Here is a 19,275-nt window from a genome sequence, read left to right as displayed (position 1 = left end):
AGGGCGTTTTTTAAAGAGAGAGACGCCGAGACACCTTCCAAATCCGGTCATGATAAATTCAAGGCTGCATCATGGTGAGGGTTGCATTGTAAGTTGGTAGCTTGGTTGTAAGTTGGTAAGTTGGTAGTTTTTTATGTGTGTGAGGGTTGCATTGTAAGTTGGTAGCTTGGTTTTGGCGACTAATCAATGTAAATAAATGCATATGTATTTTGGTCCCATTTGGTTAGTTGTTTTGAATTAACTAGCCTTTTTCTTTCTTGAATTCATATTTGACCTACAAGATATCTTTCTCAATTAAATAGTTTCTCCCTCGTTGATTTTGAACTTTGTTCGCGAACAAATAGGTCTTTTGATTATTTTCAAAGGATAAGATTATTATCTAAGAGTGAGAATTTGTCTCGATCAATCCCCTTGTCTCATTGGTTTGTAAACGAGCATCAATCCAATAGATCGTTCTCGATTAATCCCCATGCCCTCGTTACTTACGGAGTAAAGATCAATCTCATTCATTCACGAAAAATTAATCCTCTTGCGCACATTGCCTTCGAATTTCGTTCATAAACAAAATGAGGATCTTTTCCACACTGAGTTTGAATGTCGTTAGTGAAAAAAATCGAACTTTTCACGGTTTTAAAACATAGTAAAACTTATAATCATGGTGAACAAAATTAAGGTAAGGCAATAATGAAATAGCAAACGGAGTATTAAGGTTCAAAATAGGGGTTGTCTTCTTATTTAACCTTTTAAGGAGGGATTGACCTAATTTTAATGAATAACGTACAAATCAATATTTTTGAGACTAGTTTTTAGGTAAAACGGTCTCTTAATCGGTTACCAACATTGATCCTCCCTTAGTTTTTCTATTGTTTTAGTTGGGCTTTTCATAGGTATTCAAGTGGATCTATCTCACCTAACTATGTTTCAGTTGTCTGATTATAATAGATTTTACTTACCAAACATATATAATTGTGAAATAAGTTTAATTTATTGGTAAATGAGTTAACTGACAATATTCTAGAAAATATTAAGTTTTTCATAATGAATAGAATCATGGAAGATCATATTGCTTAACCATGTTATTGATTCAGCAGGATCAATTACGATTCAAGAAAAAATGGACCGGGACCATCGGTTAACCGCTTACTTGGGTCTAAGGCCAATGAACTACCAAAAAAATTCAATGAGGGTTCTCTTTTATAGCTACCTCCTTAGTTTGTTTGTTCTTCTACTTATAATGTGAGATGTAGTATAAGTTATAATATTTTGATATAAAGTATGAAATTTTAATAAAAATCAATATTCAATTAAATAAATATATATGGGTGCATCATGAGTTCGTTAGCCAAATATATGAGGTAGTTGAATGTGAATAAATTCCCATAAGTTGTACCAATTGTCCCATATGTAAGACAGTCTATGTAGTTAGTGGAACATATAAGAAAAGTAAATTATAATAATTAAATATAAGTGGAACATATAAGAAAAGTACAGTTAGTTGCTTTCATTAAAAGGTGCTTACAAAGTTCCGTATGCAAAATTAAATATAATTATATGAATAATTAATTCACTACTTAAAAAGGTGCTTACAAAGTTCCCATGGTATGCAACATTTAAATATAATAATGTGAATAATTAATTCACTATTAAAAGATGAGGGCCACTAATAAAAGTTTGCGTGAAATGAAAAGGGCTGTCTTAAACAATCTACTCAATAGAGTCAATAAACGAAGCTCAATTTATCGATTGATATTATATAAGTAAAAAGACCCACACTGTCGTATATTTAGTTTTTGTGCTATGCATGATATTAATAACATGTGTCTATACTTTTTTTATTTTTAAAGAAATGAAGTGTACTAAATTAGATGAAAAATATTTAGTGTATTTGACAACACGGGACGAATGGACACTCATTATGTCGTGTATAGATAATGTAGTACAAATTATCTACTACTATTCATTGTAACAAATAATTAAAATAAGTCTAATTTAAAGTGGGAGTTATTATGAATTTCATTTATACATTTTTTCCTGTTTTTCAATGTAAAAAAATCCTAAGTCAGTCAATCGTCCATAGTATGTGTAAGAATTTTTCATGTAAATTATCGGAAAAAAAAATAATATTTAGGGTCTGTCTTTAATTTTAAAAATAATCATAAAATTTAAATTTATAGTCTAGTATCACATGAGGAAAAACTAAGAAAAATTTGTTTTTGGTATGGAACCAACAAATCATACGTAGATACCATCGTTATTGAATTAAATGACAACATTTATTCATAAACAAAAGTAAAGTTTTTTGTTGAAAACATCATCAATATATTACATGTAGGGGATTGTAATTGTTGCCGTGAGTAGATTGAGAACAAATTTAATATTCATGATTTTCCAATTGACTTTTAAAGTTGCGGGATGAACCAGAATTTGATTAAACTTCATATTTTTTTTACAATTTATAATAAGAAAATATGCTTAATCGATAGCAACAATTAAATTGGTTACGTGACAAGTTTGGATTATGCCAAATTTAAAGCATTTGTCGAATGGCCAGCGAATTTGACATAAATCAAATTTCGTCGACTAACAACTCAAGTTCTCCGAAATCATATGTAAACGACAAAAGTATCAATGAAAAGCTCTTGGTAATAGTTCTCTAGTGTTACCCATAATATTCGATTTTCGTCATTGAAAGTTGTCAAAAAATGCTTTAAAGTTGTCGCCAGAAGATAACTCTATTTTTTATCGAAATCTGAATTTATATCCTTACCACCACTAAAAATGTATCCTATAAATCATTTCAAAATAATTATTTCCCATTTTATTACAAGATATTAAAAATTTACAGGTATATTTTACACCAAAAGATGCTTCAATTAATTTCTAATTTATAAATATTTACCCTCACCTTCATAGAAAAAAAAAACAGAAACCGCGAAGATGAGAAACAAAGGCAAAGTCCATCCTTCTCCCAATTCCACCACCACCGCCGCCACCGCCGCAGACGCTTTTTCTCTCCTCAATCTCCTCCCCGCCGCCATTCTCTCTCTCCTCACCATCCTCTCTCTCCAAGAGCGCGAGGCCCTCGCCTACATGCTCTCAATCTCCCTCCATTCCTCCTCCGCCGCCGCCGCCAAAAAGCCGCCGCAGTGCCCCCACAACTCGCCGCCGCTCCTACACTGCGACTGCTTCCACTGCTACACCGCCTTCTGGCTCCGCTGGGATTCCTCCCCCAACCGCCTCCTCATCCACCGCGCCATCGACGCTTTCGAGCTCCAACTCACCTCCGCCGCCGCCCCCAAAACCAAGAAGCGCAGAGACAAATTCAGCCGCCGGAGCAAACCCTCATCGCCGGAAAATCAAGAACTCCGCATCTCCGCCGCCGCTCCGCCGCCACCACCGGCGGCGGAGGTTGAAGTCGGTGAATTGAGCATCCCGGGAGTGAGTGTGGAGAAAACGGAGGTGGCGGCGGCGGCGCCGTCGCATAAAGGGCTGGCGAGGAAAGTGTTGCCGGACGTCATGGGGATATTCAGCTCGCGTTTATGGAGGCTTTGGAGTCCGAATGTGTGAGTGAAGAAAAAATGAAAAAATAAATGGAAATTGGAAACCGGCATTGAATTATTTATTTTTCATATATGCTAAATTAATCAATTCCATTTTCGAAACTTATTATGAAATCGTATTTTTTGGTGATCCAATTTTCATATAGATTATTCGCATAGATTTTGATAGTGATGTGAGTTATTTTTTACTTTATAAAGTACTACTATTGATTAATATTTTTTGCTTAGTGGCTAAGGATGCTGAGTTGGTCAGATATTTTTGTCATGTCACAAATATATTAGGTATTTATGTGGGAATACGATACCTTTTGATGAATGTGGCAATTGTTGTAATAGTAAAAGTTGTTTTTGTAATAGTACTGCATAATGAAGGTATATATGTTGATTTTTATGATAATTAAAGTGGCATTTTGGGTAGCTTTATATTGAAATGGATTAGTTTGATTAGGTGTTGAATTATTGGGGGTTTAGCTTGAGGAATGCCAATATTAATTATGCCACTTTTCTATTCTTTGTTCTGATTCGTGTCTCTGCCTTATAATCACTTTGGGCAATCTTATTCCTTTTTCTTACTATCATAGAAGTAGCAAATTGAAGTAAATATCATGTTTTTTCAAAAAAAATTAGCCTATATCGAAATTTAAAAATCTAGTCGAAATAACCATGAAGTTTGAATTGTTCTCACTTATCTTCACAGCCGAGAAAATCCTATCTCATATTTGTATACTATTTGTGATATTATAAATTTGAATTGTTATTTTGGAGCATCTTTTTTCTTCTGGTAAGATTATGCTTATGAGATGTCTAATAGCCATGAATACATTTCATTTTATATGTCTATCTATAAACAATTCTTAGTTATCTTGTTAATTTTGTGATATAATCCGTATATGATTTGAGCTATTGGAATCTTAAGTATGATCCTATTTGGTAAGACCATCCACTACGATGTCTCTATACCGTCCCTTAACTACTATTTGACCACTATTTGAGGGCCCCACTGTCCTTTTTTCCTCCATCCCTTAACTAAGGGACGGAACCTGCAACGCTCCGTCCCTTATTCCGTCCCTTAATTACTATTCATTCAATTTCATTTTTTATTTTTTTTACAACCCAATTAAATTTAAACAAACACAATTCATTAAAATTAAAACAACATTACAACTTAAACTTAAAAAAGAAAAAGAAAAAAAGACATAATTAAAATTCTAAAAAAATAAAAAATGACATAATTTAATCTTCTCCGCCAAAGTTTTCCCAAATGTGCTCAATTAGATCCTCTTGGAGTTGGGTGTGGGCGCTAGAGTCGCGTGTCCTTGCCCGAATAGCCAACCGTTCTTGTATAGACGGATGCGCTCCACTTCGCGGCGGACTACTTGCGGTTGAGCTTCCGGGAGATTCGGGGTCGAACCAATTTCCCGCATCGGGTCCTTCGTCTCGGACAATCATGTTGTGCAAGATTATGCACGTATACATGATGTCGACCATGCTCTCCATGAACCAGGAACGAGCCGGGGCTTTGATGATGTTGAAGCGCGCTTGAAGAACCCCGAACGCCTTCTCCACATCCTTGCGCGCAGCCTCCTGCTTCTGCGCAAAAAGAGCCTGCTTTGGGTTCGCAGGCCTGCTGCACGTCTTCACGAAGGTCGGCCACTTCGGGTAGATGCCGTCGGCGAGATAGTACCCCATTTTATACAGCCGGTTGTTGGCGACGAAGTTGATGGCCGGCGCTTTACCATCCAAAACTTGGTAAAGAGATCGGACTGGTGGAGCACGTTTACGTCGTTGTTCGAGCCAGGGACCCCGAAGTACGCGTGCCAGATCCAAAGCCGGTAGTCGGCAATGGCCTCGAGTACAACGGTTGTGTGGGTGCCTTTGTGGCCGCTCGTGTAGGACCCCCTCCAAGCCACCGGGCAATTCTTCCATTGCCAGTGCATGCAATCGACACTGGCAAGCATCCCGGAGAATCCGTGCACTTGTTCGTGCAGGTTGAGGAGGAACTGACAATCGTCCGTGCTTGGCCTCCGGAGAAATTCATCACTGAAGGCTGCCCGGATGCCTCTGCAGAAGTTGAGCAAGCACATGCGCCCAGTGGTGTCTCCGATGTGGAGGTATTCGTCGAATATGTCGGCCGTTTGTCCAGTCGCAAGCTGACGGATGGCTGCAGTACATTTCTGCAGCGTCGTGTGGCTGGGACGGCCGACCGCGTCGAACCCTTCTCGGAAGAACTCTTCCCGGGCCGCCAAAGTATTCGCTATGTGGAGAAATAGCGGTTTACTCATGCGGAAACGGCGACGGAAGTAGGTATCTCCCCAAATCGGGTTATCGCAGAAGTAGTCGCGTACTAACCGTGCGGCGGCTTCCTCCCGGTTCCGATTGATGTACTTCTGGGAGCGTCGTGGGGGTGGCGCGGCTTCCTCCACCTCTCGTCGTCGATCTTCTTCAAGTGATTGTTCCATTAATTGACGCATTTGCTCAAAAGGATCCATTTGTTTGAGTTGATTTAAGATGGAAATTGGAGTGATAGAGAGGATTTGAGAGGAATAGATGTGTGTTTGTGTGTGAAATGAGTATGAAATATGATTATTTATAGAGTAAATAAATAAATAAAATTAAAAAAATTAAAAAATTAACGGTAACATTACCGTTTGAAATTTTTTTTTATTAAAATTCGATTTTTATAAAAAAAAAACGAATTTTTTTAAAAAAAATGAATTATTGCGTCATCCGTGACGACGCCCACTCGCGGGCCAGCGAGTGGGCGTCACGCATGCATCGGGGGCGCGCCGCGTCGCCCGGGCGCGTGAAGGGCCGGCGTGTCCCTTGTCTCGCGGATGCGGGCTACGGGACGAGCTGGGGACGGGCTACGGGACGGGACGAGGGTTGCAACCCGTCCCGCGGCGGAACCGTCCCTCCGGGACGGAACGCGAGCCGCGCGCGGAACGCGTAGTGGATGCTCTAAATATTTAACCTCGTATTTGTTTTACTTTATTTTTGTAAGATTTATTCTCTCACTGTGTCTTTAGTTATAAAGTATGAGGGCCCAATTATAACTACAGGACGGCTTGACCTTTACAAGTGCAATTTTTTTGGTAATATGTTGATTTTTATCTTTTGTCTAATAGTAGTAAAAAAAATGTTACGCCTGTATTTTATTTTGTAGATATCCAATAATATCATTATCACGTAAGTAAAGTTATTAATTTATATGAACACTGAAATTTTAATTAGTTGTAAAGTCAGAACATATTAGTAATTCGATAATTTACAAATTGGTTTTAATTAGGATATAATTTTAATACTATGAATTTTTAAGGTTTTGAAAATTGATAACGGAAATGGTCGGTGTTAGCGGCAAAGTCACGAGCTTGACTGGACCTGGGGAGAGCTTTGAATTTATTTATTTTTGCAATTTAGTTTGTATAAAATAAAATTTATATTATCACCTTTACCTAATTATAATTTTGTCATCAATTAGATACCCAAAGTTATATCGTATAATGTTTTTCCAAATATAAATTTGCTTGGATATTGTTATGCATAGTATATGTGTGGACCAATACTTAAATTATGTAATAGTAATATTTATTAATATATAATTTAAATTCATTCTTCACAATAAAAATTTAATTACAGTAGCGAATCCATAAATGCTAATTGTGGGGCAGACCCAGAGAGAAGAACACCACAAATTTATTCTCCTAGGCTAATTTTTTTGGCCCAACATATTTTACTATTAAATTCTTCCTAGACAAAACTATACATGAATTCCTTAATGCCAAGAGATGCTTTGCCAATCAAGCCCATTATTTTATCAGATGAGACACCCTATTATGTCTTGTGAGTGTTAATAAACGAAAAAAGTATGTCTAGATAAAGATCTTAAATAGAGTATTCTGATGCGACGTGCTTAGAGCGTGGTTGCATTAATCAAAAAATTATATTGACAATACATTGAATCAAGTACTTAAAGAATAGTATAATTAGCCAATGATATTTTCATCTATCTAAACTATAATCATGGGGCTAAAATGAGTTGGTGATAGTATTTCCTTCATTGACAAGAAAATAAGATTTTCCAAATCTATTTTAGTAACATAAACAAGGTCAATATGACATGACCACCTAAATATCACCTTCCTAATCACTTAAACACCATGTCAATCTATCATTAATTGGACATGTCAATTTTCGATGTGACATAAAAAACGCGACATGAACACACACAAAATTAATAAGTTGGTGTCAAACTTCTTGACATGTCAATGTCTTTATTAGATCGAGCTAATAAGGATACGACAAATTCGGATTGGGTTCAGGTTGGATTCAGATAGCCCATTTTAATTAATACTAGTTATTATTTTAATTCTTTATTTTTTATTTTTATTACTTTATTAAAATTAGGTTGTCATTTTCTCACCTTTTCATATGTGGTCTTAGGTTATTATAATGTAAGGTTCGTGTCTCTACAGTCATGTCATGTTGGATTCATGTCGCTCTCATATCATGTCAGCGCACACTTTAGATCATGGTCGTGTCGTGTGCGGGTCGTGAGTTTAAATATAGCATGTCAGGTTCATGTGTGGGTTTAGAATTTCCTTAGCAGATCGTGTTCGGGTTTGGCCTTAACAATTAGATTAATATCAGGTCAATCTGATAACCACTCAACCCACACAATTACCTTAATAAATGACATACTAATGAAAGAAAAATATGCTACCACACTTTGTCATGGATATGTGGTTGACACCACAAAACACTTTACACAAGCAAGATAATGTGAATTATCACCACCTTTAATAATAGTCATAAATCAGATAGAGAAATGGGACAAAAGGAAAGCCCAGATACAAAACTCCAGCCAATTTCCATGATGTTAGCTGCTGATAATAAAAAAATAAAAATAAAAAACCAAACTATGTTGATTCACACCAAAAAAAAGTACAACTGCTCTGTCTATTATCACTGGCAGGGTCACACTTCTTTGATTTTGGAAGTGAGATTTTAGGAAGATGACCCCCCTTACAAACCCTATAACAAGACAAATGATTTCCAACAAAATTTAGAAAGAAAAAAGTGCACAAAAGTGATGATCCATGACATGCCATGCCAAGCACAGGAATATAAATTATAATTTCTAATATACTTTCAAATTGTGTGTGGACAAAAATTTCAATCAGCACAAGCTTGAGAATGATTCATGCAAATTGCAAATAGGATTTTGTTGCTCTAACAGTATAGTTTAATTTAGGCCCCTACTGAATAATTTGTGGTGAAAGGTACATTTCACTTGGCTTTGAGGCATATTCATTGGAGAGGACAGTGATTGTAACAAATACCATCAATTGGTGAGTTTAAGGTGATAAAAACAAGCAGCTACAGATTGTTTACTTGTTAGATATGGCACTACCTTGGCACATGGTGGGAAAAGTGTATTGTTATCAATTATCATTGGTTATACCAAGATTTAGGATCCAATAAAGCACTTCCAAGGAAGAATGTTATGGAGGTAATGTTATGTTTTTATGGGGACTATGCGTGGTCTCGTTCATTAAAGCGTAATTGATACGTGGAGAGAAGGACCAATTGGTGATAGGAATGATTCAGTAGGTATTGAAGTGTACCTTATACGTAAGGGAGAGTTCAATCGGTGATAGAATAAATGACTTTTTTTTACATCATATTTTTTATGTGAGACAACTCACATCTAATATCTCAACACATCATCCATTATTAAATTATAATGTTCAATTGTCTACTACCATCCAACAAAATGTTATCAAAGCTCATGACATCTTTAACAAGATTCTAACCTTTCAAGTTTACCTGACTTGCAGTCAGCATTTTTTGGGGATGGGATCCTCTGCTGTGTAATATTGCACAATAACTTCTGCTTTTTTTCAATACAACAATAAAAATAATATTTATTTTATTTTATTTTATTATTTCTATGTGAGTAACATGGGGCTGACTACTGTGCAATATTGCACCGCAGAAGATCCCCACCTATTTTTATTTGTCCAAAATAGAATAAAGTAGTAAAACTTCATGGACTTAGAATAAATTTCATTTAAGTATAAATACCAATAAAAAAAGTAATCAAATTAGATTCGTCCTCAAATATGCTTGTGGATAGCACTCATGATCTAATCACACTATGGCAGAGGAATGTCAAGAACCTAAACAAACATTTGCAAGAAACATTATTTTAAAGATGAAATTGGCTGCTAATTGAAAAGCTGTCTAAATTCTCTTCTTTTTCATACCTTTGAAAAATAAATTTTTTACATCACACTACCATTCAACATGGACTGTTTCTGAAACAATTCAAAGCATGTGGAAAGATAGATACTCAATGATGGCCCTCCATAGATTGTCTCCAACTAAAAATCATCATCTGATCATTAGGTAAATCATAACCAAGTATATATCACATTAGACCAGTATTGCCTAAGTACAATTAGTGGTAGGCCGGTACAATATACCTTACCAAAAATTCGGTAAAGTAAAATCATACTTATACCTTACCGAAATTTTCTGTATGGCCAATTTCAATATCGATATTGTACCGCCTTTTCGGTAGACTGTAACAAAATTCAGTATCCCAGAATTTTACGGCATACCTAATTCGGTATTCGTATTATATATTATGTTGGTATATTCCGTAATTTTATGTCGCAGTATACAACAATATAAGAAAATTCGTACCGTTACCAAACCGGTATCCTTCAATAATTTGATATTTGATATTTTCAATACGGTAGGTTTGGTATACCGATATTTGCATTTTTTCCACCCCCTAACCTAAGTACAATACTTATTTAGGTGGCAAAATCTTCTCTAGGGTGATACTAAAATAGACATTTACTAACTAAAAACCTAAACATGACAAAAAAAAATAGCAAGCATTTCAGAATGCAACCTTGGTTCAGAAAAAAATACTTTTATCCTAAACAGAAGCCTCATTGCTGGTATATTCTATCCAGAGTCCTCAGTTTTGTACTTAACACTAAAACGAAGCGTAAAATCCATGGACCGGGCATTTCTGTCTCGGATTTTTAGTACAGGTCCCTTTCATGATCTCTGTCAATTTGTGGACCTATGACTAACCATAACTGGCTATCAAGTTTTAACAGTTCATGTGAACTTACAATCTTCCCTGTTGGCACATATGTTGAAACGTTAGCATCGTACGAGATTCTTTACTGTCTATCCACCTATCCGCTAACAACAGTATCAACCAAAATGCCAGAATTACTACAACATTGGGAAATTTAGTAGTGAGTAAATGTGTGTGAAAGGATCTGGTTTTCTTACAATGAGAAGTAGTGAAGTACTAAAAGTGGCATGACATGTATTTTTTATGTCTGAATGAGTCAAATGAGCATAAAAATTGATTACTACAAAATAGACAGATAATTAAAAATTGACATAGGAAAAGGAAAAGGGAAAAAGAAACAGAAGTAGTTACTGATGGGATTTGAACTTGATAAATGTTGGTATTAACTCCTAAGTAGCTTTTTCCAACATGATTAATGGTCACCAAAACACTCAGTCTATATAAAGTTCAATAGTTTCACCAACTCTTCTTATCAATCTCTCTTAACAGTAAGAACAAGATGAAGGTATAACACTTTCTCTTTTTTCTAACTCATCAAGTTTTCGCATTCGTCATCTTGATCTTGTCTCCTTTGCAGCTCTTAGGATGGATGCATCGCAAGTTCAAGCAGAACAGCAGCGAAACGCCAAAAGAATTTTCATTCGGTTAGTTAGTTACAACCTATAACTTCACATTACTATGTAAACATTTACAATATGTTTGTTTGGAGTATGATGGGAGTTTTGATCTTGAAATTTTTTAGGTTTTAGCGGGCAGCCCTCGTTGGACGACCTGCAGTCGTACCAGAAGGGAGGCTATGGCGGCAAGCCCTTCACGAAGGCGCATAGGGACATGTACCGGAGGAACTCCTTTACGAGCCTAGAGGCTGCGAGGGAGGAAGAGGAGGATCTTGAGGAGGAGGAAAGGGCAACTGCTCTGACAGAGCTCTTTCATGGCTTCCTTCACATTGGCACTCTAGGGACTGAGCCGGTGATCACGGACGTCCCACCAACGCCAACATTCTCCATCTCTGTGGACCACATAGCTGAGAAGGAGACCAAAGTGACAGAGAATGAACTGAAGCTGATCAATGATGAACTTGAAAAGGTACTTGCAGCAGAGGGTGACAGCTGCAATCTCTCATCAGGGAGGAACAGCCATGTTAGTGCTGGAAGGATCAGCCACTGCAGTGTTATTACACTAAGCGGGAAGCCGCCTCTCGACAATGCTGAGAGTGGGAGTGAGGCAACCATCTGTCCTTTACAGAGCTACCTTTTTGGATCAGCAATTGGGATGCAAGAGACGACTACACCACCGGTGCAGAAGGAGCAACGGACCTCTCTCGGGGAGCTCTTTCAGAAGACGAAGCAAGCAGAAGAGAAGAGGGCTGAGAAGGAAACAGAGAAGTCAGCAGTTCATGCCATGAAAAAAATGCTCAAGAGGAAAATCTCTTCAAATCCAACCACAGCTGAAACTAAACTGAATAAGGTTTGTAACAAACTAATTAACTTACTAAAAAACTAACTTTACTAACAGAATGAAATGTGGGATTGCAGATTCTGCAGATGTTCAATAGAAAGGTTCATCCCGAGAACTCGACTTGCTGTTCGCAGAATCATAACCCGACCAAGAATGAGATGAAGAGGATCAGTGGTGGCCATGTGATGGAATACAGCAATGGAGGGCTACGGCCATCGGCCGAAGACATCATAATATATCCACATCAAGCAAGGGAAAACATGTTGAGCTACAAGAATAACCAATCCCAGAATGCAACAAAAGCCGGTGGTGATGAGCTTTGGGTGAAGACTGATGCAGACTGTAAGTCGCGTAAAACTATTATACTACGCTAAGGGCTCGTTTGGTTTGCTTGAGTTGACATAAACTAGTTTCCTTATTGTTTTGGATTTGTAGATTTGGTGTTGGAGCTCTGATGGTGATGGAAGAAGCAAGCTGAGGTGCATGGCTCTTATGATGCAATAGTATTTTGAGATATATGCAAATCTGAGATTTCCTGTGTGGATTTCATATTTGAGTGGTTGTTACTTTTTTTTTCCCTTTTCATGATGAGTTTGCAAGAATGATAATAAGACAGGCACTGGCTGTCTTGTGTCTGGTTTTATTGTGTGTAGAGTGAAAAACTGTTTTATTGTGTTCTATAAAACTTGAGATACTTTTACTGCTTTAGATGGCATTCTATGTTTGAACAAATTTTTGGTTGAAATTTATTAAATAGAGAATGTGTTATATAGATTGGGAAAACTACATTACATAAACATATTCTAAATTTTGATAAGGATACTGTCTAAACTCAATTCATGTTAACATTGAAGGAGAACTCACTAAGCATGGTTACTGAATCTATAGGTCAATTATGAAAATACTTAATAATCTTACAATAATAAGCTACACCAGACTTAATCTAACCAAAAAAAAAACATTGAAATGATTTTAGGGCTACATCGTAGTTGGCTTGTGGTGATTTTCTCTCGATTGTTACACAATTTTTTATAGATTCCAATTTTAGTTATACATGGAAGATTTATTTATTTTTGTACGAGACTTAATTTGTTCTAATTTTAATAAGATTCTTCTTGATTTGATTCTCCTTATCTTGGCTCTGATTCAGATCTTCTTTTCAACATTCTCCCTCAAGTAAAGTATAGGGCTTTCCAATGCTTAAACTTTTCATGAGGAGCATAGATTGTGATTTCTAGAAGTTAGGGATCTTTATTTTCCTTCTCCAAATTTCTGTACATCCTAGAAGGGAAATCAATCATCTTCGAGTCGTTGTCTTCTTCAGCCATTGCGCGTCTCAATCATGGAACTAGACTTCTTCAGACAAATACTTATTGGTCTTTTGCGAACTTTCCTCTTCTTTATATAAAGCTACTTCAAAAGCATTCGTCGTTTTAGAGAGGCCCTCCGACATATTAGCGATCTGTTTAGGATTGTACCTCTTGGATGGAACTCCTCTCCTCCGTAGTGGGGAAATGTGGGGATAGGCTAAGTATTGATTTTAGAACAGACTAGTCACAATTAATTGTGAATCTTTAGTTGTTCTAATATTATGATAGATAAAAAATTAAATGCCAAAATTAAAAACATTGAAATGCTTTTAGGGCTATATTGTAATAATAATGTTGTAAAGATGTCATGCACAATTAATGGAGTAATGTACATATAAAGAAGGGAACTGGTAAATGAATGTAGAATAAGATTAGCAAGAATTTATTGAACAAATAGGGATACAGATTGAGCTAGCAGGAGTTATCCATGAAGTCGACCAACAAATCTTGAACCATTCCTCTATCCGGCATTTTTCCAGCAGCACCGTATATCGGAGCAAGCCCTCCTTTCATAGGCCCGGGATTCGCCTTCACCTGTCGTTTCATCCAAATATTATACACAATAATTGACACTTCTCTCTTAACATACCCCCTCCGTACACTATCAATAGTCTTGGTAGAAGAAGACACCGGTTTTAATGCAAAATTTGTAAAATAGGAAAGAGATAGAGAGAGAAACCTAACAAAAATAGAAGGTTGCCACAACTCAAAACAGAAAACAAGAACGGACTTACAGTTTGAACAGAGTCTGCCAGATCCTTGATGAAGTCGTTAATTACATTCACATGTTGAAGAGTCACACAGATATGGATGCTGATCATACAACAACGATCAAACGGAAAAATCAAGATAGATATCAACTATAATCAACACTAGGACGGAGACGAGAGATGATGTTACCTATTAGGCCTCTGCAGTGCATTCAAGTGCCATCCTTTCGATGACATGATGTCGTTCACTTCAAATATGTCAATGCTGTTGGACCCGAAAGCCACAAGTGTCATATCGGGTCTTCCAACGACGAACAGTTCTGGAATTTGGCGCACCCTGCAATGGAAGGAAGGGTCGATGGTATAAATTCAGCAATAACATTTTGAGTTGAGTTGATCAGTTTACCCCTCCTCTAGCCTCTTTGACGCTTCCATGATCTTCCTTGTGTTTTCTAGATAACCTGCTCACCATATATTTTGCGATTCAGTAACAAAAAAGAAACAAACTTGACACTTGATGTAAGAATTGTAACCTTCTAGCCCAAGGGACATCATTGCTGCCCAAGCACCGGCTATCAGAGCTCCAGGCCTGCTTCCGGCTATTGTCGGAGATACATAGAGGCCACCAGTCCACTCGGTGACTGGACAGAAGGGAAAAGAATAAATAAAGTAAAAACTATTAACGACGGAAGTATGCATGTAAAAGAATGGAAAAAACAAAGTAAAAAAGTGTCATGATATATAAAATAGCTGCATGATTTAAATGCTTTATAGATTTTTTGGAAGGCATAAATGGTTTGGGTGGAAAAAGCAACTCACCAGCAACAAATTGATGCTATTCAATTGCCAAATGGTCCAGCACCACGATAAACCAGCAGAGTTCAAGGCAGGAATATCAGTAAAGATTATTAAATACAGAGACACAAATATGAGTAAAGATAATTTCAAGGGGTGTTTTGCAAAGCTAACAAGTTGACAAGTTCTTTGAAACATCTTACAAGACACTTGTATGCTCTTATATTAAGGGGTGTTTTGCAAACTATGACATCACTAACATCTTCAAAATAGAGCCATTTTATTAGCTCTAAGTATATCTTACCAGAGCATGTAAGCTCCTTTTTAAAATAAGCTTTGCCAAACACCATCTAAATGTATAGTCAGTCAAAAAGAAATACTATATATTTTTGCAGCCACTTTGTCTTTAACAAAAATACAAGCAAGGATATGTATACCTTCCGTATGTCATGGTCCCTGTATAGAACAACACTCGTTCCTTTAGGAGCCAGCCCATACTTGTGAACATCCACGGATATGGATGTTACTCCTCTGACACAGAAATCAAATGGTGGCAAAGGATATCTAGGAGACAAAGTCAGATGTTATTATCAAATATTATTCCTCACAATGAACAATAACATATTCCACTCAAGACAAGATAAAGAACTATTCAACACTGCCATGGTATCATGACCATATTCAGGAGTCGAAAACCAATCTCCAAAAAACACAAGATAGAAGGCGTGCATCACAATGCAGAAAAGAATTTGAAACAATTCCAAACAAGAGTCATAAGATTCACCACACAGCGAATCATGTCTGAACATTTGGCAACATACCCAAGCTTACGAGCAAAAGGCAACACAAAACCACCGAGGCAAAGGTCAACATGCAAACAGATCCCGTAGGTGTAAGCTAACTCACCAAGCTCCTACAAAGACAAACATAATATCAAGATTTCTGTAAAGCAAAAGAGGCTCGAGTTGAGCAAGATGTTATATTATAGTGGACAGCATGCCTCGATTGGGTCAATAATTCCATGAGGGAAACCAGGTGCTGATCCAACAATCTGCAGAAACTCATAGTCACCCAAGGGGATTAAAATCGGCATAAGAAACTGATAAAAAAACTAGATGATGTTACTTATGCAGTCTAAAGGTATCAAAATAGTCTAACCATTATTGTGTTCCGGTTAATATGTCGTTTGATGGCTTTCACATCAGCTTTAAAATCTTGGTCCACAGGAACACGCCACAATTTGATCTTAAAATATCGCGCAGCCTTGTCATATGCTGAATGAGCTGAAACCGGTATAATCCTATTACCAGAAAGGTAGACACTGAATCAGTTTGGTAACCTCTCATAAAAAAAATGGATATTACAACAGCGGAAGTTTCACTGACATTTCTGGGTTAGTTATTCCCTTCTTAGTTTTCATATAATCCCTTGAAGACTTCACAGCCATTAATATACTTTCTGTTCCTCCAGATGTCATATTTCCACATATTTGCCCACCAGAAGACTTTTCCTTGCTCCCAAGCAAGGCTGCTGCCATTGCCACGACTTCAGATTCAAACTTCACTACACTCTGGAATACATCTAGATGCAAAGGATTGGTATGCGCAAACCTGCAAAGCCATTCAAAAATTCTTATAATAGCATATGAAGACAGAAAAAATCGTTAGTTACCCCGTCCATATCAAGATTCTTGGTTCATGAAACCAGAAAATAACATTATTTAGGAATACCACACTTCAAACTAAGAGATGAGAATTTATCCATTTATTGAAAAGAGTCACTGGCTATTCATGAAAGCTGAAATTGTTAAATGGAAAATTTACTGACATGGAGCATGCCTCATTGATCAACGAAAAATGCCCTTCCTGTTCGCTTCCTGCAATGTACCTGAACGAAACACACAGAACTGAGAAAACCTGAACTATGAGTTGCAGCTGAAAAGAGTTCCTGTATAAAACATAAGGTAACATGTGTGGAAGGTGATAGATCGAAGGAAGACATACACTGTACCAGAACATTTGCCCTGCCATGCCACATCTTTTAGCTTCTCATCTTTCATTTTATCAATAACCTCACCTCCTAAGCCTGCCATAGGCAACTCAGTCCTCCAACCATCTCTCTTTGATTTACCAGAACCTTGCAACTTATCCACAACCTGCACTAGCAAAGTCAATGGTTTATAAGAAGGTCAAAATTTTTCAATCTGAAAACATATGGTAACACCCCAGGCCACCTATGCTCAGTAACTTGAACAAACATTTTTGTGCAGAAACCAAAGTATAAGAGCACGGATGTGGGCCCGGACCCACTTTTATTACTTTTTTACTCACTGCTCTTAGGCAAGAGCACAACACTCACATTCATGCTCTTCCGCAAGGACATGCTCAAGGGTCCCACCATTCTATTATTCAATTTAAATAAAAATATTTCCACAATATTAAAATGTATTAAAAATACCCGGAATACTATTACAAATTACAAAAAAAAAATTACATAATTAAAATCCTAAAAATTAAAAATTACATAATTAAACTCCAAAAAAATAAAAATTACATAATTAAAATCCTACAAATCCGGAGTTTGAGAGTCGCCGCTCCCTCCCAATATGGGTTAGGGTGCTCACTCGTATCGCCCATCGGGGGCATCTTGGTCGTCCACCGGGTAAGGCCGGTAGCCACCCGAAACTTGAGAACCTTGGGTTTGAGCATGGGCCGAAAATTGCATTTCCGGACTAAGGAATGGTTGTGAGCCGAACCATTCGTGGTTCCAACCGCGGGAGTCGGAGGGGTGATCACCGGAGCCGGACATTTTTTTTGTAAGAGTGAAAGATTGAGAATTTAGATGAGAATTGTGTAGTGTAGTGTGAAATTTTTGGTGTGGAAGTGGGGTATTTATAGATGAAAATGTGAATTTTGGGGAAAAAAATGAAAAATAAATTAAAAGTGGGGAGAAAACGGATATAATTTATTGGGAAGTGGGAAAATATTTTTTTATTTAAAATTGATTTTTTAAATTAAATTCGATTTTTTTTAAAAAAAATTGAAAATGCCAACGGCTTTGCCGTTGACTAATAGGTGCAGAAAGTGAAAAAGTTTTGAGGAGTTATCTTCTATTTTTTGGACTATAAATATATGACATTTGGTAATTTATCTACTCACATATTTTTAGATCGAAAATGCCAACTGCTTTGCCGTTGACTAATCAAAACGCGCCACGTCAGCATGCTCAGCGGCACGGACGTGCTCGATGCATCAAGCAGCGCCGTGCCAGCGGCAAGAGCATAGCGACGAGCAGCGATGAGCCATGCCAGCGGCACGGACGCCGTCATTGTCAAGGAGCAGTAGTGCTGCGGATGCTCTAAGTAGCATGATTAATCAAATAGACATAAATAGAAGTCCAAAACATTAATGCAGTATTCTGGTTCAGAAAATCAGTTTATTGTATTCATCTAGCCCCACTGATACATTAATTGCTCCTCTCTTCCTCTTGCAGTTCAGTTAATGCAACAATCACACCTCATCATTTCATTTCAAACTTTGAGACTTACAAATTCCATATAAATACTGAAACAAGCGGCAAAATATAAAATATGAACACTACTATTACTATTACCTTTTGCTTTTCAGCATCGATGTACCTCTGCACACCAGGCACCAACCTAATCAAACACACAGACACGAATAAATCGATGAATTAGTCAGAGAAAACATTCCTTCACAAGGTGGATATGAATAAAATGTGAGATATTACTTGACGGAGGCCATGACCAGCTCGACGGCCGAAGATTTGAGGCCTTTCTCGGAAACCACGGCAAGCATCGAGCGAAGTAATCTGGCGAAGAAAAGCGTCAGCAGAGGTATGAGAAGCAGCGCGAGAGGCTCGAATTGAAGCAAGTAGGAATTAGCGGAAGCTCTGAATTGATGCAGAGAGGAGGATATGTGATGAAAATCCATCGTTGTGTTCGATGTTAGGTTTGTTGAGGGGTTTGAATCTGGATATGATTCAATCTGATGCGTGCGGAGTTATAAATCCGTTTTATATTGAACTGGCGTGGAAGGAACATTCTCTACTGATTTAAATGCTCACACCATGATAGAGTCTATCTGCGTGGACTAGTCTGCGTCTACTAACCGCTAGGGTTAAGACCCGGGTCATGTGAATTTTCACTTAATGAAATTCTAAATAATTCAACAAAAATAAGATTAATATAATTAAGTACATTTTTAAAAAAGGAAATGTATTTCTCTTGTCCCACTCTAATT

The 19,275-nt window shown here is 37.2% G+C and overlaps 3 protein-coding genes across 3 annotated transcripts; 2 read left to right on the top strand and 1 right to left on the bottom strand.

Moving 5' to 3' along the window:
* Positions 1 to 2,937: 2,937 nt before the first annotated feature.
* Positions 2,938 to 3,567, top strand: LOC121809211. The gene has a single exon (XM_042209750.1). The coding sequence runs from the start codon at positions 2,938 to 2,940 to the stop codon at positions 3,565 to 3,567; it is 630 nt and encodes a 209-aa protein (XP_042065684.1).
* Positions 3,568 to 11,103: 7,536 nt separating this feature from the next.
* LOC121806686 (protein LAZY 1-like) lies at positions 11,104 to 12,846 on the top strand. Its single transcript, XM_042206807.1, has 5 exons — positions 11,104 to 11,185; positions 11,258 to 11,324; positions 11,423 to 12,147; positions 12,216 to 12,480; positions 12,574 to 12,846. The coding sequence occupies exons 1-5, from the start codon at positions 11,180 to 11,182 to the stop codon at positions 12,591 to 12,593; spliced, it is 1,083 nt and encodes a 360-aa protein (XP_042062741.1). The 5' UTR covers positions 11,104 to 11,179; the 3' UTR covers positions 12,594 to 12,846.
* Positions 12,847 to 13,757: 911 nt separating this feature from the next.
* Positions 13,758 to 19,065, bottom strand: LOC121806199 (sphingosine-1-phosphate lyase-like). The gene is made up of 15 exons (XM_042206158.1): positions 18,764 to 19,065; positions 18,626 to 18,671; positions 17,017 to 17,168; positions 16,841 to 16,900; positions 16,399 to 16,623; positions 16,172 to 16,313; positions 16,014 to 16,064; positions 15,835 to 15,926; positions 15,451 to 15,577; positions 15,038 to 15,053; positions 14,752 to 14,859; positions 14,625 to 14,679; positions 14,409 to 14,555; positions 14,243 to 14,321; positions 13,758 to 14,042 (listed from the first exon to the last, which is right to left on the bottom strand). Exons 1-15 carry the CDS (start codon positions 18,964 to 18,966, stop codon positions 13,920 to 13,922), a joined length of 1,626 nt encoding a protein of 541 aa, XP_042062092.1. The 5' UTR covers positions 18,967 to 19,065; the 3' UTR covers positions 13,758 to 13,919.
* Positions 19,066 to 19,275: the final 210 nt, after the last annotated feature.

The sequence above is a fragment of the Salvia splendens genome, chromosome 6 (genome assembly GCF_004379255.2).
Source record: "Salvia splendens isolate huo1 chromosome 6, SspV2, whole genome shotgun sequence".
NCBI lineage: Eukaryota > Viridiplantae > Streptophyta > Magnoliopsida > Lamiales > Lamiaceae > Salvia > Salvia splendens.
Note: the sequence above shows the minus strand (reverse complement) of the source record. Positions and strands in the feature narration are given on the sequence as shown.

Bases quoted from the DNA above. Each gene is read 5' to 3' on its own strand.
- LOC121809211 (XM_042209750.1), top strand. From the start codon at position 2,938: ATGAGAAACAAAGGCAAAGTCCATCCTTCTCCCAATTCCACCACCACC.
- LOC121806686 (XM_042206807.1), top strand. The intron at 11,325-11,422 runs GTTAGTTAGTTA...GAAATTTTTTAG, and splicing joins GCCAAAAGAATTTTCATTCG to GTTTTAGCGGGCAGCCCTCG. The intron at 12,148-12,215 runs GTTTGTAACAAA...GTGGGATTGCAG, and splicing joins CTGAAACTAAACTGAATAAG to ATTCTGCAGATGTTCAATAG.
- LOC121806199 (XM_042206158.1), bottom strand. From the start codon at position 18,966: ATGGATTTTCATCACATATCCTCCTCTCTGCATCAATTCAGAGCTTCC. The intron at 16,901-17,016 runs GTATGTCTTCCT...TGTTTCGTTCAG, and splicing joins GGCAAATGTTCTGGTACAGT to GTACATTGCAGGAAGCGAAC. The intron at 14,680-14,751 runs GTTACAATTCTT...TATGGTGAGCAG, and splicing joins GATGTCCCTTGGGCTAGAAG to GTTATCTAGAAAACACAAGG.